General features: G+C 42.3%; 1 protein-coding gene across 1 annotated transcript in view; it reads right to left on the reverse strand.

The window, feature by feature from the left end:
* LOC124778903 (glutathione hydrolase 1 proenzyme-like) overlaps positions 1-23,706 on the reverse strand; it is a 125,067-nt gene that overhangs the window by 27,241 nt on the left and 74,120 nt on the right. Inside the window, exon 6 of the mRNA XM_047253674.1 lies at positions 4,157-4,382. Coding sequence (XP_047109630.1) covers positions 4,157-4,382 — 226 coding nt within the window. The remainder of the gene's footprint in view (positions 1-4,156; positions 4,383-23,706) is intronic.

The raw sequence follows: 23,706 nt of genomic DNA on the forward strand, positions 1-23,706 counted from the left end.
TCCTCGTCGTTCTAGGTCTTCCTTAGTCGCGAGTCATAGGCTGGAATGTTCCGTGCTCCCTAAGACGCCGATCAATTGCTTCGAACGTCTTCCTGTCGGAACACCTTCGTTCTGGAAATCTGTCTCGATACAAACGTACCGCGCCACGGCTATTGCCCCGTGCTAATCCATACATCAAATGGGCATCTGCCAACTCCGCATTTGTAAACATTGCACTGACTGCAAAACCACGTTCGTGATGAACACTAACCTGTTGATGCTACGTACTGATGTGCTTGATGCTAGTACTGTAGAGCAATGAGTCGCATGTCAACACAAGCACCGAAGTCAACATTACCTTCCTTCAATTGGGCCAACTGGCGGTGAATCGAGGAAGTACCGTACATACTGACGAAACTAAAATGAGCTGTAACATGGAAATTAAGCGTTTCCGGACACATGTCCACATAACATATTTTCTTTATTTGTGTGTGAGCAATGTTTCCTGAAAATTTGGCCGTACCTTTTTGTAACACCCTGTATAACCTATCTGAAACCTTCCAGTAGCTGCAGGCCTCTTCCATGTATACAACCTTGTTTCATGATTCTTGAAGCAAGTGTTAGCTATGATTAAGTTATGCTCTGTGCAAAATTCTACCAGGCGGCTTCCTCTTTCATTCGTTACACCCATTCCATATTCACCTACTACGTTTCCTTCTCTTCCTTTCCTTACTATCGAATTCCAGTCACCCATGAGTATTAAATTTTCGTCTCCCTTCACTATCTGAATAATTTCTTTTATCTCACCATACAGTTGTTCAATCTCTTCGTCATCTGCTGAGCTAGTTGGCTTATAAACTTGTACCACTGTGGTAGGCGTGGGCTTTTTGTCTATCTTGGCTGCAATATTGCGTTCACTATGCTCTTCGTAACAGCTTACCCGCACTCCTATTTTTCTCATTCATTATTAAACCTACTCCTGCATTACCCCTATTTGATTTTGTATTCATAACCCTGTATTCACCTGACCAGAAGTCTTGTTCCTCCTGCCACTGAACTTCACTAATTCCCACAATATCTAACTTTAACCTATCCATTTCCCTTTTTAAATTTTCTAACCTACCTGCCTGATAAAGGGATCTGACATTTCATGCTCCGATACGTAGAACGCCAGTTTTCTTTCTCCTGATAACGACGCCCTCCTGAGTATTCCCCGCTCGGAGATCCGAATGGGGGACTATTTTACCTCCGGAATATTTTACCCAAGAGGACGTCATCATCATTTAACCACGCAGTAAAGCTGGATGCCCTCGGAAAATATTGCGGCTGTACTTTCCCCTTGCTTTAAGCCGTTCGCAGTGCCAGTACAGCAAGGCCGTTGGGTTAATGTTACAAGGCCAGATCAGTCAATCATCCAGATTGTTTCCCCTGCAACTACTGAAAAGGCTGCTGCCCCTCTTAAGGAACCACTCGTTTGTCTGGCCTCTCAACAGATACCCCTCCGTTGTGATCGCATCAACGATACGACTATCTGCATCGCTGAAGCATGCAAGCCTCCCGACCAACGGCAAGGTCCTAGGTTCATGGGGGGGGGGGGGGGATCGGTAATACGCTATACTGAAGCCCCAGTAGGTTCATTCATGCAAATATATCCGTTGGAGTTGAACAAAATATATTTTTGCTCGTGGTTTTGTGAAACCCAAGACTTGTCCTCAGCACGCAGTGGTGGATTTTACACAAAACGTCGTTCTCGCTGCTGCTGTGTCACTGCGTTTCTTTTAAGTTTATTGTCCATCATTAGACTTTCTGAATTTAAAATAAAAAGTACGGTGAAGACAAAGAACGGACATCGCTGAGCCAGAAAAATTAACTTTTTCGTAGCAATTTTTCAAGTCCTCGGATACTCTCCTTTATCGAAGTACAAAATCATAGCGGTTGACGCTGGCTGACAGCAGGGCGCAGCTTCGACCTTGAGGTGTCTAGTTTCGTGACGGCTACTGTATTTAATTTCAGTTGCACGAGTTGGATTAAAAACGAATGTACCCATTAATGGTACCACTAATCATGTATACATAACCTATAAACTGACTCGTTCCACATAAGTTCGATAAAAGTGTCGTTCAAATGATCGATGGAACATGTAACGCCGCGCAGTATTAGCCGAGCGGTCTGAGGCGCTGCAGTCACAGACAGTGCGGTTAGTCCTGGCGGAGGTTCGAGTCCTCCCTTGGACATGGGTGTGTGTGTTTGACCTTAGAATAATTTAGGTTAAGTAGTGTGTAAACTTAGGGACTGATGACCTTAGCAATTAAGTCCTATAAGATTTCACACACATTTTTTGAACATGTAACTAACTAATTAACTGACTCATGTGTTCAAGACGTTCTCTAGAAAGTTTTGATGAAGAAAAATTGTATACAAAGTTTGTCCCACACAACTTGACTTCAGAACAAAAAGAAGACGCTTGGACACCATCCGCGAATTGATAGAAACGCAAGACGCGGGCAACTCTTTTCAAAATCATCGCGGATGACGAGACTTGGTCTTATCAGTACGAACCTAATGCAAAACGATAAGGTGCAGAGAGTCAGATGAAAGGTCAACACTTTTACCACATAACCGACGTTCAAGCCAATACGACACGCGAATTGAACAACATTCCACAAAATGACTATTGTGACAGTTTTACACTGTTGTGTGAACTTTTTGAGCCTTCTACTGATGTGGGGGGAGACTATGTGGAACACTTGAGCATTAAAACCATCATAATAATTTTTCTCTGTTTTTTATTAACCCATTCTAGAGGGATTTTGGAGTGACGCGGGTAATTCGCCATAAATAATCCAACACAATATGAGAAAAACATTGATGACCACAGGAACTGTATTAGAAGAAAAAGAGATTTTTGTTGAAAAAGTGCTCAGATGTTCATAAAGGTGTTCAGTGAGCAGGCCCAAAGAGCTTTGATATGTTGGGCAGTAATATGTGTTTCATAGGTAGCAAAATGTTTCTTTTGGTCGAATTTTTAATTCAAAGCTAATGGTCTACGTAATGTAAATACAAAGATATTTACTATTAAATTTAACTGTGTTTCACAAATAGCAGGAATAGTGTCAAACAACTATATTTCCATTTTCATAAAAAAATCGTAATCTGCAAATGGGCAGACTGTGGACGTACTCAATGAAATGTCAATAAAACAAAAAAATATTTCCTGCTAACCTAATCTCCTAAATACAACGATAACTTGAAATTCAGGCTGACGCATTTGAGCAAATAAACGAATTATAATATCTGGGACCCTTCTCCAATACAGCAAAATAATGTAAAAGATGAATTAACACTAGAATTTAAAACACAAATAGAACGTGTTGTGCCTTGCTAAATATCTTGAAGAGAAGGAAAATATTCAGTAAAATAAAATATGCATCTGTAAGTCACTCAATTTATAACAGGTGAAACTTGGACGCCGACAAAACTATATGAAGAAGTTCTCAAGATATTTGAGATGACAATATTACACAAAATTTTTGGTGCAATGATAGACTCCGTCAGTGGAGAACGTTGAACAAAAAAATGTTTAGAATTATAGGACCTATTTAAAGATCCTTGCTTTAAAGGAAAAAATAATTGATAAAATGTGTAAGTGGATTGGTTATATAAAGAGATGCTGTAGAATTTCAGAAACTGAAATAAGGGCGACAGCATAAGTTAGAATTAGATTTTTACTTTATGGAAATATTAGTAAATTTTTCGCGGTTGCGAAGTCGTAGAAACCATTGTTAAAATATACAAGTTTGACAAAATACCGTTAAGTCAGTAGCAAAGAACTCACACACTTTGAAATTAATTTATAACTATATGGATAATAATTATAGTAATACATCGAAGAGGCGTTTCCTGTTTGACGTCCCATACAGTCTATTAAACCACGACAAAGTCGTTTAATAAATGTTTATAAAGTAACTGTCAGTTCTGTGATACTGTTTGTAGAACGCGCAATGTAAGGTGAGGAAAAGTACGGCATGACACTTCCTTTAAAACTGTACATGACACTGCTCGAAGTAACCACACAGGACAGCAGGAAAGTATTTGCTGCCCCTATTGGCAGAGCAGTCTATGGGACTTGACAGCACAGATTACAGTGACAAGTCATTCTGGAATTCTGATAGCTTACCTGATCCATGTTGCCATTGTTAACAAGATGGGACACAGCGTAAGTCGTCTTGAAAGCTGAAAGCATCTGTTGCTTACTGGCCCTGCTTTTATCGTAGTGACCCTCACAGAGCCTCATCGTGAGCGCAACTTTGAAGCCATCTGTAGGCAAAGGTGTTGTATGAAGGCAGACTGTCCTCTTGTCTGGCACCTTCACATCGATCGACAGAGGTTTCTGCCACTGGGGCCTGTAGAATAGATTAAATTATTCGTTATTAAATAATTATAATTCATTTAACTGTTTCACGAGACTACATTCCAGCAATGCTGATCATGAATTCATGACGTCCGCACTACTTCAACAAAGATCAGTAGATGATTTTCACGTTAGTGTCAAGGTACTTGTATGATACTTACAGTTAAAACATGTATTTATAAGAATTCTATTATAAATTAATATTTCTTTTAAAAATTGTTCACTAGTTAGCCGCAGCTTCTGCAACGTGGCTGCTGGAAAAAAATATCTGTGTAAATGCGTAGCAGCAGTGACGATTATACTTTGAATTATCTTATTTATTTCATGCCGGGGAAAAAGTGAACTAGAATTATGGAAATTATGGTCGTCATTAAAATTATTTATTGAAACTGAAAATCCAGCGACAGATGCAACAAGTCAATGACTAGCGACTGATGGCCCGTAATTAAATTAAGTATACGAGAAGACACTTTCCACCTACACGTCATAAAATTGTGTTTGACAGGACCAAAGTTTCGGGCTGTAAATCTATTTTCTAGTGTTACTGCCTCAACCTTGTTGTTCACGTCTTCTGGTTCATTATGGACCGAAGCTTCTACAACCACAAAAAACAAAAAAATTGAATGGCAACTTTGAAACACAGAATCTCGCAATACACAACGAAGACATTAAATGATGATATGATACACTGATAGAGTACGATCTACTAGAGTACAGTGCGATCTCTGCTGTTGAATCACAATTCCACCTAGGGGGAGGAACGTAAATGCAATTGAATCTTATCTGAATTTAGCCTCGTCACATTTCGTATAGGGCCAGCAAAAACGGGCATTTATAATGATCTCAAGTTCATAATGTCCTAGCAGACCTTCTAGCCGTGTTACAGTCAAATTTATCTAGCAGAAGCTAGAGTTTAGAAACGAAAGTAGGCGACACAACCAATTTGTTTAAATTGTTCTTGTTTATTTAAAAGCAACAGTTTATCAGTTCCACTAATTATGTCGGGCACGTCAGCAGTAGCTAATTTACAAGACAAACTTAGGGTCTCGCTCACAATTTGCGAAAAGTATTCTACGTTTTCCTGTGTCCGACCACACTTCCCAACACAATTTTACTGCTCGGATACAGCGCCATTGGTGGAAGTATTCGAAACTGAGATAAACCCACTGAATGCTCAAAGCTCTTACAGTTCAACCACACGAAAATCTTCTAAATGGCGGTAAACTCTCGAGGAAAGGAAAAATTCGGGAATTTATACATTTCAGGATACATGACGGCCCAAGTCCCCCTATACTCCTACTAGAACCGAAACGTCTTCGCTCTTTCGAGTCGCCAACGAGTCCACTAATCTCGGAGCCACACCTCCTAAAAGAATTACATCTGGGCTCTCTCGACCCCCCGACCGAAGTCCCCTCTCGGTTTCAACATCAATTTCCAGCTAAATCTTCCGTATTCCCCATCACACTCTGCAGTTTGGCTGCTATTGGCTCTTGCTTCTACACTCCCCTCATCTTTTAATTTTGAAGTAGTGCCATGCTATAAGACTCAAATGTTTATAACTGTGAATCAACTGGCCAACCACTACAAACGTGATCAAACACAAGTTATGTCTTCAGTTGCACGTAAGCCCTGGTCTTAACGATAGCAGACACTGTGTGTTTGCTAGCTGAGTAACTGGTGTTGCCTGAGTATTTATTTACACCTGTCTTGTACTAGAGCACTCTCTGTGCCTATCTACTTCTTCCTCTCTTTCTATCCACATCCTTCTCTCCCCATCCATCTCCTCCTACACCAATCTCTCAGTCCGTTTCCTCCTTCATCTTCCCTCTTTACATCTCCTACCCCCTATCTGTGTCCATCTCCACCTCAGCTTCTGTCCAACTCCTCCTTAGTCTGTGTTGAAAGTTAAGGAAAACAACTTCAAAAAATACTATTTTAAGCTGTTTTGATAAATAAAAATATCAAAGAAGTACAAAAATGTACTTTACTTTAGACAAAAAAATTTATACTTTTCTTGAAATGTAGAGCATTCACAGCCTTTTTTTTATATAATTGTTAGCACGCAATCACAAGCCCTATAAACCATTCATCAACACAGAGCTGTCAAGCAAATTAAAAACAAAGAAATTGAAATTAAACTAAAATAATTTTGAAATCATAGTTTTTAATTTTTTGACAGCTACATTTTTGGCAGTTAGTTCATAAATATTTACACTTATATTTTTAAAATAATATTTGTGAAGTCTCGAATAGATATTCAAATATTTTTTTTATTTTCAACACACTTTTAATGACGCTCATATTGAAACAAATGTAGCAGGAATAAAAATGCAGTATCCATACTAATTATATAAGTAAAACAATGCATTTGAAACTAATACCTCAAAAGAAGTGCAATGAAAACAGTGAGAATGTGTAAGATGGCAAGAACTATGCCTCTTACATGAAGTCATTAATGATCACCGAACTCATGTTAAGTGAACAGTAGGGCTGAACAAAAATGACTGACAAGGCACAATGCATCTTGTAGAGGGTATAGTATGGACGTATTGGAATAATTAATTTTGGGTGATGGTTTTAAAGTAATTCACGGGACATGAAAACTTTGTGGAAATGCGTTGATTTACTGGAGGCTTGTTTATCCCAAGGAAGTATTCAGAGTTGACCGCGGTTGGGCTGGGGAGCAGCGAAGGGAAGCGACAATAGGCAGCTTAGGACGGCTCAAACTCTGAGAAAGCGGTAACGGGACGCGGCCTCCAGCTGCCTTAAGATGAGTGACAGTGAGGGAGGGGGGTGGGGGTGATTTACCCCATGTTGGTGTACTGGGAAGCAGACAGAGAACTTGTACGCCTGTTGATAAATGTCCATCATCTCGTTTTCAGTGAAACATGCGAGAAAGCCGCGCAAAGCTATGGTGGAGTGGTCAACAGAGGCCAAAATATGCGTGTTTGTGATTATAGCAACTTCATGCTGCATTCAGGGTCTGCAGAGTCTGAAGTAAATCAGGTGAAGAGCAACAGAATGAAATATGCTGGCCTCCGATGGGAATGTAGGACCAAGGAATTTGAAGGACTCTCCTGGGAGTCAGAATTCCGGAAAAATTGGTGTTTTGTGCAGATGCTAACCTTGATGGGTGGCCTGGGAGTAGCTAAACAGCAGAAGTTGAGAGGAAAGGAAATTTTGTGGGAATTTGTTCACTTCCTAGAGCGGGCATTGGTCGGCTCTGGGAAGCGACGCATAAGTAACGTGACGTACACTGCAATTGGCATAAGTGATTTTGTTGGAGGGGCAACTGAGGCGAAGAGCAGACTGGCAGAAGTCTCCATAGAAGTCTTCCGTTCCCAGCTTGCCTAGAGTATGGATGTGGTGTTCTTTACTCAGCTTGCCTGAGAGAGAGTGAGCACCTCTGCAGTTTAGGACTTAGCAAATGGAACGATTGAGCTTGGAGATAGGAAGTTTTTGTTTAGCTATGTACCGAGCAAGATAGCTAGGAGTGAATAGACGAGCACAGCCTTGCAGCACCACGAGGTTGGCCAACATCCACACAACGCCGCTGCCCCACCATGCTGAATTTGGTGATATTGCGCCCGCTCCAGCTTGAGTTAGGCCACTGATTAATTTATTGGATCACGTCGGCAAAGTTTCTATGAGGGTTTCATGGGCCGTGTATTGTAGAATTCTTCTCACACTACTCCATACAAACGCAATTTATTACCACTGCCTGTTAGGAGAGTCATGTAATGTGACGATTGTAGGTCGTGAGTTAAAATAAATTTGTGCTAATCGACTGCATCTGTTTTCAATTAAGTAGTTGAAATCCCAAGTCACCTTCTTAATTAATTTTATGTTCAACATTTGCATCTGGTGTTCAATAGCTGAATATAACATCAATGTGCACCCCTTTTTAATTAAAAGGGATCAATTCTGAAGCAATTAATGTCAACACTGCCACTGCAGTTCAATCAGGAGTCACAGGGCCTTATTACTTTCTTTGCATTATCCGACATTGCGGCAGTTTTGCACTCTCTGTTGATCTGTTAGTCAGTTACCTGGGGTGAATACACGCCAAAACCAGATAAGTGACGGTTGGGGTGTTACAAATGATGTTACACCGTTACAGTAACTCAAATCTTACCTGAAACTGCACAAAACCGTAATTTTTAAGTAATATTGTATTATTAATGCTCTTATTGGTTAAAATGTGGCATAGAAGACCGTTTTACAAAAATTATCATTTTTATGTTTTTATTTTTCTTCTGTGGCCATACAGTGTACATTTGGTGTGCTTCAAACATATTAGCATTTGATTCGCATTTTCCTTGTTCTTACATAAAAGTGTAAAACATAGTGTGTGTGTGTGTGTGTGTGTGTGTGTGTGTGTGTGTGTGTGTGTGTGTGTGTGGGTGTGTACGTATTCCAATTACTCTTTCTTTGAACATCACATAGCAACAGGCATTATACAAAACCTGTACTTAAAAAAACATATCTATTTTGTTCTTTCCTTCCTTCTCAGTATACCTGTTTTTTTTCTTTGTTAATAACGGTGTCTCTATGGGCACACCACAATTCAAGTACTGTTAAACGGTTTTGCCCACAATGGATTCTCAACCAACACTTAAGGAGTTCCACTGTCAAGAAAGATCTTTCTGCTGTTTCAGTTGACACAGAAAGAAAAGAAAGGATCAACATCAAACGTCTAATTGAAGGGAAAATTTCTGGAGTGCGAAACTGCAAACACTGGACTGTACTGCCTGCCAGAAGTGTTTTGTTTGCATCTTCCTCTACCATTTTCCCAATCTGCCTTCAGATTAGAAATGCAGTCACCTTTATCCTCGCCTAAATACTCTGTGGTACATTGTAGCCAGAGTTTTGGCATCCCTGAAATGTGATCCTAGGTGTTTAGATGGTGCGCCCAACAATATATGCCAGTTTTTTTGACTTGATTGTACAGATGCTTGAATCCTGCAAAAATCATAAAATATTGCTCAAAATCTCAGTTCCTCTGGTATCATCAGTAGTCTCTTTTTGGAAGAACCTACTGTGAAGTGCTGTCTGGCTGAGCACATCAACAAGGAACACAAGAGTTACGATGTATTCTTTAATAATGATTACATATAAAAGGGTCCCAGTTGTTACGCCAGATACATCACTTGAAAAATGTGACCATTGCGTATTTCCTCAAGGTATGCATGACACGATTTTTCAATGTTTTTTTAAGGAAAGACGCTAGAGACAGACGTCTTTCTACCCTACTTGTTGCACACATGGAGACTATCTCGTTTCTTACATGACTTATGAGAACAGCATTTCCTTATGGCAAAGCTGTAAGAAAACGAGACAACCTCTTTAACGATCCCAGTTGAGTTTCGCAGCAGTTGCACGTCATAGCACTTAGAAACAGACAAATTTAAAGAATTATTAAAATAAGGTGCTCATTCAGCATTATTAAATTCTTTCTTTACTGTAGTGACTTCTCCTACAACCTCAGAACTCACGACAAAGCATCCTTTTGCTGCAGTACTAACGCAGTTACAAAGATCGAGATCACGACTTATCATGCTGTTTAACACAGCTTCATCTAATTTTACTCCAATCATTCGGCGATCTTTACTCTCTTTTTCTCCTCTATCCTTGTAGCAAATATTGGCGACTTTGTCATCTTCGAAAGACTCCCGCTAATGGCTGTATCTTTCAGATGTTTAAGAGGAATCTTCGTTTACTTTATATCCGTGGTGAACTTTCGTAATTTGTTTCCATAGATTTTTTTCTGACTTCCGCAGATTGATAAAATGTTTGAAATATTATCTGATCATTATCTTTGCTTTGCAAATATATATCAGAAAAATTGTCATCTGACATTTGTGACTAATATCAGTGGTCTTATCAAATTTAGTACTGTAGAATCTGTTTTCTCGGATTCTTTGTAATATTTTCGAAATAATTTCGTCGTCACGGAATTCAGTCAGCTCATTTTGTACAGTTTTACTAAGAAATGTACCGCTTTACTATCAGAGCTACACTGTGCCGCTGATTCAATACCTCCAATCCAGGCGACTCGTCCACTGATCCATGGTCCAAGTTCAAATAACCATAGTAGAGTCAGAAGATAAAACACAGAGAGCAATTTTTTGGGCCTTGCACAAAAAAGCAAATGATTATGATTTGACAATATCTAAAGATAAAACTAAGATAATGGCATTCCATGGTAAGTAGCATTTAAGAGCAAGAATAATAATTGATGATAAACTGCTAGAACGAATGGTTCAAATGGCTCTGAGCACTATGGGACTCAACTGCTGAGGTCATTAGTCCCCTAGAACTTAGAACTAGTTAAACCTAACTAACCTAAGGACATCACAAACATCCATGCCCGAGGCAGGATTCGAACCTGCGACCGTAGCGGACTTGCGGTTCCAGACTGCAGCGCCTTTAACCGCACGGCCACTTCGGCCGGCAAACTGCTAGAACAAATAAATACTTTTAAGAACCTGGGATGTGAGATTCCATATAATGCATCCAATGATGACGAATACAAACTGCAAAAATTACAACAGTTGGTAGGTGCTACAAATTGCACTCTCCTAAAAAAAAGTCAGGAAGAAGAGAGTACCAAAATTTTTGAACGTGATGGCAATATCATTTCTAATGTATTGGTCAGAGACTTGGACTAGAACGACCAGTAAAAGGAAAAGGATTGAAGCGGAAGAGATGAGAGCCCTAAAACCTCTAGTTGGTTAAAAACTCATAGACAGGACAAAGAATAGTGAATTTAGAAACGAACTGGGCATCAAAAGCATGTTTCAGAATATAGAGCACAGAAAGAAATGGCATGAACATACTCAAAGGAAGTCAGCTGAAAGAATAACTACATTAATATACAAATACATACCTCACGCTCACGGAAAAGAAATGCTGGGAGTCCTAAGAAGAGATGGAAAGATCAGTTGTGTTCTTCCCTAAACTGAAACAGGCAAGGATGATGATAATATTGCAGAAAATAGCCAGGCATTTGCGAAACCCAGTCCAGTACCATTGAATACAATACTCCGCTGGAAATTTGTGGACATCATCTGAATTTTATGCTGCTGTTTTTCGAGAGAGGTACAGACTACGAATACCAAATCCCAGGTTGCTTAGGGAGGCTTTGGTGGGGTTGGATCAATAGGAGAACACTGCACCAGTGGGAGAGGCAGGGAAATAAATTACCATTTTATGAATACATTAATCAATTTAGGCTAAAAGCATTTGACCATTAACTTAACACCTGGGTAAACATGAGCGCAAGCGCACTACTCCGCCGCCGTCTTGGCTGTAAATTGTGGTACCGTAATTATAATGACAGTTATAGACCATTACAGTCAGGAAGACCGTTGATGAACCCTCACCCCACAGCACCGAGGGATGCTGTGTTGCCAACTCGGCTGAAAATATAAAGACAGTAGCTACAATAGGAACGGCTGCAATAGCTGACGCTTAAACTGTTTCGCCACGGCCATATTCGAGGTGCGCTGCAAACAGTTTTGTGATGAATTTTTTAAATGTACCTAATAACTATGACATATACATTATCAAATTGAATATGTACTCAATTTTTCCCAGGCTTAATAACGTGAAGAAAAACCAATGATATTGATTCTCTCACTGCGGAATGGGTTCTATAATAAATTGCACCTTATAGAAAGGATTACACCAAGGTAAACCCCTTCCATTGCCTCTTACATTATTGAAAAAATGACGAAAGAATCAAATATACAATACTCACAGCAAGAAGAAGAACATCATTTTAAACTACGCAATACTGTAGAGAGAACAGCAAGATAATGTAAAATAAAATTCTCAATACAGGACAGATTGTGCTCTGAACTACACTCTGCCGCACCGACAGCTTGACAATAAAGTAAATTTTCCATCTAAATTACAAAAGAAATTTACATTCCATTCACACAGCTTATTACTCGGATTTTGGAGTAGTTGGAAGGCTGAAGATTAACGAATCCATTGTTTCATCTGTAACAACTTGTGTGCGACGATCCTCCTCTAGCAGTTATTCTGTGTGACGTACGCAAGTTTCCCAATCAGCAACGGTGATTTTTATCTGCTGCTTCATGGATCAGACTTTCAGTGTCGGCTACTTTGAGCACAGTATTTTTACCTGCCACCTAGTTAACTCTTGACCTATATGAACACCAGTTCTATGGCTTTATAATCATAACGATAAGGAGATATTTGTAACCCCCTGTGACAATGTTGCAGAGCTATGGAATCAATTTTCTATTTTTTTACCGCTGTCTTTGATATCTTAAGAGCTCCAAAACCGTTTCTCTTATTTGTGTTTCAATATGCGATATATTATTACTTCACTGTAGCGGGAGATATATCGAGAATAAATGACAGCTCGCATTGTCCGTAACAATGACAGAACCTGGATGCAAATAAGGCAACAGCTGATTCTGAAAGCATTCTCGAAATGTTTTTCCTTTGATTTCTGCACGGTAGTCGGAAAGGCTTTTCGATTTTTCTTGGAGTACGAGTTGACTTTCCGGCACAAATCCAGTAACAGCGGAACTAGCGTGACATATAATACGCCCTCCTTTTGCCACTAGAACTGTCAAGTTGCCTTGTCCCTCAGATGTTTGCCAAATAAAATTGCCAGTGTGGTTCTGATTTACCCAAGTCTCATCCAGGTAATACACAGCTGACATTCCTTTTGACCTGATTTAATGCATCGTTCTTAGAAACGTCAGCCTAGCAACAGTACTATCACTACACTCCATTAAAACATTCCCGCTGTCACTGAATTTTATATGTTTAAATCCGATAGCAACGTCACTTCTGTGGGGAACTCGGCTCCACCAAAAAATTCTAAAACCTTTCGAAATAAAACATCTTGCTCTATATCGTTGATTCCTATTACCCGCTTTGGCACGCTATGTTTCTTCCCTGGAGACCGAAACTCCATATTTCAAGCTGCCTGCTGAGAAATCTGGCATCCTGGACGATTCATCTAACACTGCATAGACCAATACCGCCACAGAAGGCTACACTGCGTTCTTGCATCTTAGCAGCCTTGCACAATAGCGCGCCTGAATCTGCCTCGCCTTTGAAGAACGATAGCAATGTCCCTTGCCTGTTTGTGAAACACTTAACGCCATTTAGGTGTTTCTGCCATTGTGACAAAACTCACCGTACTCAGAGAATACCACAGTAATCAGTCAGTCGTATGTTCGCAGATGTAAAACGCGATCGATTGATCAAAAATGACAGAGGTTCGCACAGTAAGGAACGCGGAAACGGAGTGAGCGCTTGGCTGGCTAACTGCGCAGCTGTCTACAGCACATCCCTGGCCCAGAGGTCATCAGCGCTGTTGCGGACTACAATATTTTAATTATGATAGTTATAGTCCATTAATTACACTACTGGCCATTAAAATTCCTACACCACGAAGATGACGTGCTACAGACGCGAAATTTAACCGACAGGAAGAAGATGCTGTGGTATGCAAATGATTATCTTTTCAGAGCATTCACTGAAGGTTGGCGCCGTGACGACACCTATAACGTGCTGACATGAGGAAAGTTTCCAACCGATTTCTCATACACAAACAGTAGTTCACCGGCGTTGCCTGGTGAAACGGTGTTGTGATGCCTCGTGTAAGGAGGAGAAATGCGTACCATCACGTTTCCGACTTTGATAAAGGTCGGATTGTAGCCTCTCGCGATTGCGGTTTATCGTATCGCGATATTGCTGCTCGCGTTGGTCGAGATCCAATGACTGTTAGCACAATATGAAATCGGTGGGTTCAGGAGAGTAATATGGGACGCCGTGCTGGATCCCAACGGCCTCGTATCACTAGCAGTCGAGATGACAGGCATCTTATCCGCATGGCTGAAACGGATCGTGCAGCCACGTCCCAATCCCTGAGTCAACAGATGGGGACGTTTGCAAGACAACAACCATCTCCACGAAAAATTCGACGACGTTTGCAGCAGCATGGACTATCAGCTCGGAGACCATGGCTGCGGTTACCCTTGACGCTGCATCACAGACAGGAGCGCCTGCGATGGTGTACTCAACGACGAACCTGGATGCACGAATGGCAAAACGTCATTTTTTCGGATGAATCTAGCTTCTGTTTACAGCATCATGATGGTCGCATCCGCGTTTGGCGACATCGTGGTGAACGCACATTAGAAGCGTGTATTCGTCATCACCATACTGGCGTATCAACCGGCGTGATAGTATGGGGTGCCATTGGTTACTCGTCTCGGTCGCCTCTTGTTCGCAATGACGGCACTGTGAACAGTGGACGTAACATTTCAGATGTGTTACGACCTGTGGCTCTACCCTTCATTCGATCGTTGCGAAAACCTACATTTTAGCAGGATAATGCACGACCGCATGTTGCAGTTCCTGTACGGGCCTTTCTGGATACAGAAATTGTTCGACTGCTGCCCTGGCCAGCACATTCTCAAGATCTCTCACCAATTGAAAACGTCTGTTCAATGGTAGCCGAGCAGTGTGAGGGTATGGGGGTGCATGTCTTCCAGAGGTTTTGGCGAGCTTGCCTTCATGGAAGGCACCGTGGACAAATTTCTCTATCTCGATGTGTTCAAACAAAATCTGACAAAAGGTACTGCGATGTTGGCTCTGGGAGGTGACTTTTATTTCCAACAAGACAAATTGTCAAACTGTGGACCCTATTCAACACGCCTCATCGCCTCATTACCCCATCGCAGTCTCCACACCTCAATCCAGCGCCAAAACATTTGGAATGAACTGAAAACGAGACAACACAAAAGACATGTGAGCAGTTTCACACAATTGCCTGCATTGATAGTGTGTTGTCACCGCCAGACACCACACTTGCTAGGTGGTAGCCTTTAAATCGGCCGCGGTCCGTTAGTATACGTCGGACTCGCATGTCGCCACTATCAGTGATTGCAGACCGAGAGCTGCCACACGGCAGGTCCAGTCTAGAGAGAGACTCCCTAGCACTCGCCCCAGTTGTACAGCCGACTTTGCTAGCGATGGTTCACTGTCTACATACGCTCTCATTTGCAGAGACGACAGTTTAGCATAGCCCTCAGCTACGTCATTTGCTACGACCTAGCAAGGCGCCATATTCAGTTACTATAATTACTATCTTTAAGAATGTATTCTCAACAGATAATATTGTGAATCATGTATCGTCAAGAGCGACGTTCATCATTAATGGATTAAAGTTAAGAATCAAACTAATACGTCCGCTTTCTGAATTCTCATTCCTTGCCATGCTCCAGACCTCACGTCAGTATAGTTCTTCCCTCCTCACGCCAGCCTGCGTGAGCTAAAACGCGTGCATTTCGGCCTCCACTCGTAACACGGTGTTGGCTCTTCTGCTAACACAAAAGATAGAAGAAGAATGGGTGAATGTCGGTTCGGTTACAACGAAAAAGGTTGTTAACTTCATGCCACAAAGACTGAGGGCTGTAATTAAAATGGTTCATATGGCTCTAAGCACTATGTAACTTAACATCTGAGGTCATCAGTTGCCCTAGACTTAGAACTACTTACACCTAGCTAACCTAAGGACATCACACATCCCTGCCCGAGGCAGGATTCGAACCTGCGACCGTAGCAGCAGCGCGGTTCCGGACTGAAGCGCCTAGAACCGCTCGGCCAAGCGGCCGGAGGGCTGTAATCCAGAGAAAGGGACGCATTACCAAATACTGAGTGCTGAGTATCTGAATACTTTTGGCCAATGTATATTTCGATTTCATTTTTTCTTGTTTTTCGCGTAAGGAATGTTTTGTTACTTGTTGCTCTGCATATATTCGAAATGGTTCAAATGGCTCTGAGCACTATCTTACTTAATTTCTGAGGTCATCAGCCGACTAGAACTTATAACTAATTAAACCTAACTAACCTAAGGACATCACACACATCCATGCCCGAGGCAGGATTCGAACTTGCGACCTTAGCAGCAGCGCGGTTCCAGACTGTAACGCCTAGAACCGCACAGCCACTCCGGCCGGCTGCATATATTCAGACTGACGTATGTATTACATATTTGTAAAGAATAAAATATATATTTTGAGTTAAATCACATTTAAGGTTTACTTCTCTGATTACTCCCAGTGTCTGAATATTTTTGTCCGCCTATATATGCGCTCTCTGTGCTTTGTTCCGGTGTACGCGAAGATGTTCTGCAGGTCGCGCTGCAAATGACGTGTAGTCACAGGGGCTGAGCTGTCAACCAACCCGACGGCACTGTGTTGCAGTGCGGCGTCGGCGCCTGACGTCTTTTGCAACACGCCAGTTAAAATATTTGGGCGCCATCTTGCCTCTGGAGAAGATACAACGGCTTTATGACACTCTTTCAATCTAATCAGTGATACATCCAGGCCAGCGAGGTTCCAACGTCATACAACTTAATTCTTTGTAAATTTGAATCGATATTATAATCACTGAAATACGAGTAAAATCACTTATGGGCTCGGCGCGTGTATAACTATGTTCCCTCCTTCCTGCTGGGTGCTTCAATTATTTTTTGTCGGGTAATGTATCAGAAACAGTTCTCTTAGCAACACTGTGAGTACTATTTACACTGAATTACCAAACTTTTTTCTTTTTTAGATTTTCTCAGAATTTCTTCACCTTTACTGTCCCTCTTCAACATCCAGCACTTGACCATCATACTTTCTTCCATCTTTCCCGGTCTTCTTTTCCATCTCCATTTTCAGTGACGAAGCCAATATGTGAGTGCAGGAAGCTGACTTTTACACTCATTTTACAACCCAACTTGCTGAAATTTTGCATCACTGTTTCGACAGTATTCTTGGAATGTCGGTGTTAAAAAAAAACGCCGTCGCAAAAGGCCTTGAAGGCCCAATGCAACCGATCGGCCGCCGTTTCATCTTTAGGCTGTTGCCGGCCGCTCTGGCCGAGCGGTACTAAGCGCTTTAGTCCTAAACCGCGCTTCTGCTACGGTCGCAGGTTCGAATCCTGCCTCGGGCATGGATGTATGTGATGTCCTTAGGTTAGTTAGGTTTAAGTACACTACTGCCCATTAAAATTGCTACACCAAGTAGAAATGCAGATGATAAACGGATTTTCATTGAAACAAATACATTATACTAGAACTGACATGTGTTTACATTTTCACGCAATTTGGGTGCATAGATCCTGAGAAATCAGTACCCAGAACAACCACCTCTGGCCGTAATAAAGGCCTTCATACGCCTAGGCATTGAGTCAAACTGAGCTTGGATGGCGTGTACAGGTACAGCTGCCCATGTAACTTCAACACGATACCACAGTTCATCAAGAGTAGTGACTGGCGTATTGTGACGAGCCAGTTGCTCGGCCACCATTGAACAGACGTTTTCAATTGGTGAGAGATCTGGAGAATGTGCTGGCCAGGGCAGCAGTCGAACATTTTATGTACTCAGAAAGGCCCGTACAGGACCTGCAACATGTGGTCGTGCATTGCCCTGCTGAAATGTAGGGTTTCGCAGGGATCGAATGAAGGGTAGGGCCACGGGTCGTAACACATCTGAAATGTAATGTCCACTGTTCAAAGTGCTGTCATTGCGAACAAGAGGTGACCGAGACGTGTAATCAATGGCACCCCATACCATCACGCCGAGTGATACGCCAGTATGGGGATGACGAATACACGTTTCCAATATGCGTTCACCGCGATGTCGCCAAACTCAGGGATCGAGACGTGGCTGCACGATCCGCTACAGCCATGCGGATAAGATGCCTGTCATCTCGACTGCTAGTGATACGAGGCCGTTGGTATCCAACACGGCGTTCTGTATTACCCTACTGAACCCACCGTTTCCATATTCTGCTAACAGTCATTGGATCTCGACCAACGCGAGCAGCAATGTCGCGATACGATAAACCGCAATTGCGATAGGCTTCATCAAAGTCGGAAACGTGATGGTACGCATTTCTCCTCCTTACAGGGGGCATCACAAGAACGTTGCACTAGGCAACGCCGGTCAACTGCTGTTTGTGTATGAGAAATCGGTTGGAACCTTTCTTCTTGTCAGCACCTTGTAGATGTCGCCACCGGCGCGAGCCTTGTGTGAATGCTCTGAAAAGCTAATCATTTACATATCACAGCATCCTCTTCCTGTCGGTTAAATTTCACGTCTGTAGCACTTCATCTTCGTGGTGTAGCAATTTTAATGGCCAGTCGCCAGATGCAGATACGGAGGGGCATGCCGTCAACACACCGCCCTGCAGGCTGTTGTCAGTTTTCATAACTGGTGTCGCTGCTTCTCAATCAAGTAGTTTCTCAATTGGTGTCACAAAGGCTGAGTGCACCCCACTTGCCAACAATACTCGACAGACCCTGTCAGTGACGCATCTAAGTGCTATCCAAGCCTGACAACACTTAACTTTGGTGATCTGACGGAAACGGTTGTTACTACTGCAGCAAGGCCATTCGCCTTGGGTGCTTTTTATTTCCTACAAATTTTCCAGTAACAGACTGAAGGTAGCACAAGCATCTTCTACTCTACCCATCATTGGATTATCAGATCCTTTATACTTAGTAGTTTTGTGAATTTGAGAATGAACGCCCGCATCTCGTGGTCGTGCGGTAGCGTTCTCGCTTCCCACGCCCGGGTTCCCGGGTTCGATTTCCGGCGGGGTCAGGGATTTTCTCTGCCTCGTGATGGCTGGGTGTTGTGTGCTGCCCTTAGGTTAGTTAGGTTTAAGTAGTTCTAAGTTCTAGGGGACTGATGACCGTAGATGTTAAGTCCCATAGTGCTCAGAGCCATTTGAACCATTGAGAATGAACAAAAACAAATTCTCCAGACTGATGAAAGAAAATCTCATAGAAAGACTCTTAGAGCAGACTCAGTCTCGTGGCGGAGCACTTCACCAAGGCCAATTTGATATCTCTAGAGGCCACTGTTTTGTTGCCTGCGAGCATTTCACGTAACATGTTTTTAGTCCCAGCCACAAAAAGTCTCTGATTTGACTTTGTTGACAGAGCCACAACCTCATGTCTGCTTGTGCTTGAAGATGTTCTCTAAGTTCGGGAAACGGATCAAAATCGGATGGGACCAAGTTGGGACTGTATGGATAATGATCGATGACAGTGAACCCAAGGTGTCGGATTGTTGCAGATGTCGCATCACTCGAGTGTGATCGGACATACTCATGGTGAAGGAGAGGATGTTCCAGATGAGAACGAAATCTTCGAATTCGAAACTCGATTTCAGCACACTGCTTCTCTCGCACCGACATAGTTACGTGACACACCGCCGTGTTAAACGCTACAACTCGGAGCCCGCTAGCGGCAAAGGGGTGCAAATTTGTAGACATGAAGCATAAAGATAAGGAATGTTAATAACGTTTATTCTGTTCAAAAAGCCTCAACAGTTTTCACACACAAATCATCAGAGGCATTACTTTTCAGAACGCTCTCGTCATTTACAGTACCATAAAAGATGAGATAACTAGCAATGCATTATGAAACAAACTTGCATCGAAGGCGCGATTATGACAGCAGTGGTAATGTAAAGGGCGATGGCAGGGCATATAGCCAGGCGAGTGGACGGTAGATGAAAGAAAATTGCTTTGATGGACTGGAAGAGAGAAAAATAACAAGCCAACGACCTAATGGTTGGTGAGGAGATTACATTAGATAACACGCAAGGGCAACGTAATGCCTATGGCTGAAGACTGTTGCATGGGAAAGACTGGAAGAAGTCCTTTAGGTTGATTCACACTGGGCGTCAACAGAACGGAAAGCAACTTCATATCAGCTTTAAAAGGTCGTCTGTTTGCACTAGGCACAACGTCAACACGTCAGTTCTTGTGGACCACTACCGAACAATCAAAGTGAGTTTGAGATACCACCAGTGATATAAAAAGGCCGAATATACACTGCGTGACAAAAAAAAAAAAAAAAAAAAAAAAAAGCGCAGAGGACGGGAAGAGGAAACTAACGAAACTTGAGAGGTTATGTAATGTTATTTCACTGATTATAAAGTCGAGTCAAATTTAAGAGAACTTGGGAATATGAGATCACTTATCACTTTTACTCCCTCTGGGCCAAATGCATACGCTAATTCGGTTGGCAAGGGTGCTATAAAGCCATCGCGTCCCCTCCTCAGGGAAGCTGGCCGACAAGTGTTGTAGCTGGTCCTTGATGGCCCAGATACTGCCATTGGGATGGTGTTGACGTCCAAGCTGGTTCCAGACGTTCTGTCGGGGACAAATGTGGTGATCATGCTACCAAAGGGATCACCTCAACATCAAGCTGACAGTTCATTGAGATATGTGCCTTACAAGGACAGGTGCTGTCCTGTTGAAAAATGACATGACGATACCACTGCATGAGAGAAAACTCTTATTTACCGTTGTTCCGTCGGAGTTCCCATAAAAACTACGAGCTATAGTCTGAAGTGATATCCGATCGCTCTCCACATGACCAGGAGTCAAGCCGCTGTACCTCTTCAAAATATTTGGGAGAATGGAACCTCTCCTCAGGTTGCCACTATACTCGCTGTCGATAGTCACCCACGGTACTGCAGAACCGTGTAAAGTATGTATGTAGAACTATAAACGGATCCTAGCCAAGGCTCGACATACGTTACGTACCAAGAATGATGGAGATGTAACCCTTGTGCGCAATTTCTGGTTAAGCCACCTCATGAACAAAATTATAAATTTAAAAATTACAGGGTTGCCACCAGCCCAAGCCCTTCCAAAAATTAAGCAAAGACTGAACTGAAAATTATCAGTTTAATTAAATTAAGAAAAACTAACAAGATGAACATCATTGTATGTCGTACATCAATGATCTTGTTTAATTACACGTGAATTCCTTAATCGTGAGACAGTAGACCGTTCACTTTGATTTTTCCTTCCATTTTTGTTCATCACAAGCAAGCAGATTAACTTTTTAAAAAAATCATGGAATAGAAAATTAATTTGGAAAGAGGCATCAATGAGAAAGATAAAGGACCCTGAATTTATCTTTTAATTGGAACATTTATTTCATGACTGAATTTGATGCACACCCTATGAATACCCATGACTGGTGCCTGAATAAATAATTTAACTAAATAATTCGCAAATATGGTAGGACAGCGCAATGAAAACGGAAAAAAAACACTAGAGGAAGTGGAACACAATAATTCAATCATTACATCTACATATCTACGACAGAAATAGTTCAGAGAGATACCTATCACCATTGTGCTCATGCACTAGCTTGGGAAGAGATTTATCTGATTCGCTAGGTTTTGTAGAGTAGACATACGACGTAGAAAACGCCCCTGCCGCTTACGAACGGCCAAACTTCTGAACCTGGTATATTTGATTAGGAGTTAACTGTTCAGAAATTAAACATTAAACCAAGCACAAATGTAAGAAATTTTAATGGTGCAACACCAGAATGATTTTGACACCACGAAATAAAATTAACTCGGCAAGGCAGAACCCCCCCCCCCCCCCCAACCGTTTCAACTTACACGTGGTCCGTTCAGAAACAAACCGTTACAAACATTTCCTCTATGCGCACAAAAAACTGATATTTTACCGAAATTGTAACACAGGAAAAAATTAAACTGGTAATATGAAAACCTACTGCAGTGCAATAATAGACCAGAAGGATCATCGGTTGCCAAACACGAGGCATTAGACGAACACAAAAAGAAAATAGCATCTTCCACGAAACCATAGAAAATTAGAACAATAAAAATCACACTTGCTCGAAAACTCTATTATTCTCACGTTCACCCGAAGTTATGCTGACTAGCTATTCCTAATCATATTCACTGCTAGAAATTCCACACCATGATGTCCAAAAGGAACAAAGCAACTCCCGCGCTTTTAATTTCAACCACATCCTCGCCGATTCTTTTTTACAAAATAATTGCGCCACTCTCCGAAAATACATAACTACACACGCTTCAGTTAAGCTGAAATACTTAAATATTCCATGAGTTAACATAGGGAAGTTCTAATTCGACCTACTTCCTATCAGCAGAAACCTTCTCTAGGAGCTACGAACTGTACTCACCAACCGCTAGCTGCAGAGTGTCCTTTCTCCACCGAGCTTCGTCTAACTACTGGTGCAACGGAAGCTACCAGAGGGGTAGGCTTCCGCCACCAACCTGACAGACAAACCAACCTCAGACTAAAAGGGGTAAACCTCTCTGTCCAGATACTGGGATCCTAAGTCAGTCATCCTGCGCTACTCTCCAAAGGAGAAGCAAACATCACCTGTTTCTAGCAGACGACAACCAACTCAGCGCCCCCCACAAAAGAAACCCGAAACAACACGTAAAAACACTCATTCAGTAACATTCACGCACACAAAAGGTGGGGTGAAGGGAAAACATAATAAATACAGGTCATGAATTCCTATGGAACATAAAAAAAATCAAACATAATATCATTTAATAAGCTTTAGTTTGATTGCTCAGTCTTTCTGGGAGAGTTAATAAATTAAACCGCAATCAGGCGATGGACAGAATACAATGCACAGAATCCAGTGAGACAAACATCTTATGAAACGACACCGCAGAGACATTTCAACCGTAATTCACTGTTGAGCACCATGTGATGCCATTCGTCAGCACCTCAAGCTTCCCGATCACAGCACCAATGCAGAAGTAGCCTTTGCGCTGTGCTGTCTATGTCAGCCTACGCATGGAACTGTAAATCCTGTAATCCTCCTGACAACTTGTATTAGGATGACCGGAGCGGGTGACGTGGTCGCGGTTGTAGGGCGTTGCTGGGTAGAAGAAGGTGGCTGTTTTTAGCAATCTTCCTCTTTATTGTTGGTTCTTCCAATACATTTTCCTGTAGCTCACCCCCTCCACTTGTGTTGTGGTGGAGACGTGCAGATGCGCGCAGCCCGGGGAACACGACGGCGTGCTCGGTCAGCGGCTGCGCAGGCGGTAGGAGGTTAGCAGCATAAGGCCCGGACTAGCTCGCCTCCTGCAGACAGTGCAGCTCGTGACGACGCCGGGAGTCGCTGGTGCAGCAGCGGGCAATGCCCTCTGCTGGCCAGTCCTCGGGGACAGCGTCACTGATGACGATGTTGTAATAGCGACCGAACGCCCAATCGGTCGAACCGATGCCGACGCCCAGCTCTGATGCCCTTAAATAGTGCAGACTGCTGCTGAATCCGCCAGTTACGCTGTGCCATGTTTATTAGAATGTTCTCGATGAGTTGGCTAACGCAACCGCACCACATGCGGACCGCGTCTGCGTAATTATGCTAATGCCGCGTTCCGGCTGTTGATGGCTGCCGTGCATGTACACACATACTGACGCTCTTTACAAAACTGTGTCAC

Source organism: Schistocerca piceifrons, chromosome 1 (genome assembly GCF_021461385.2).
Source record: "Schistocerca piceifrons isolate TAMUIC-IGC-003096 chromosome 1, iqSchPice1.1, whole genome shotgun sequence".
NCBI classification, from domain to species: Eukaryota; Metazoa; Arthropoda; class Insecta; order Orthoptera; family Acrididae; genus Schistocerca; species Schistocerca piceifrons.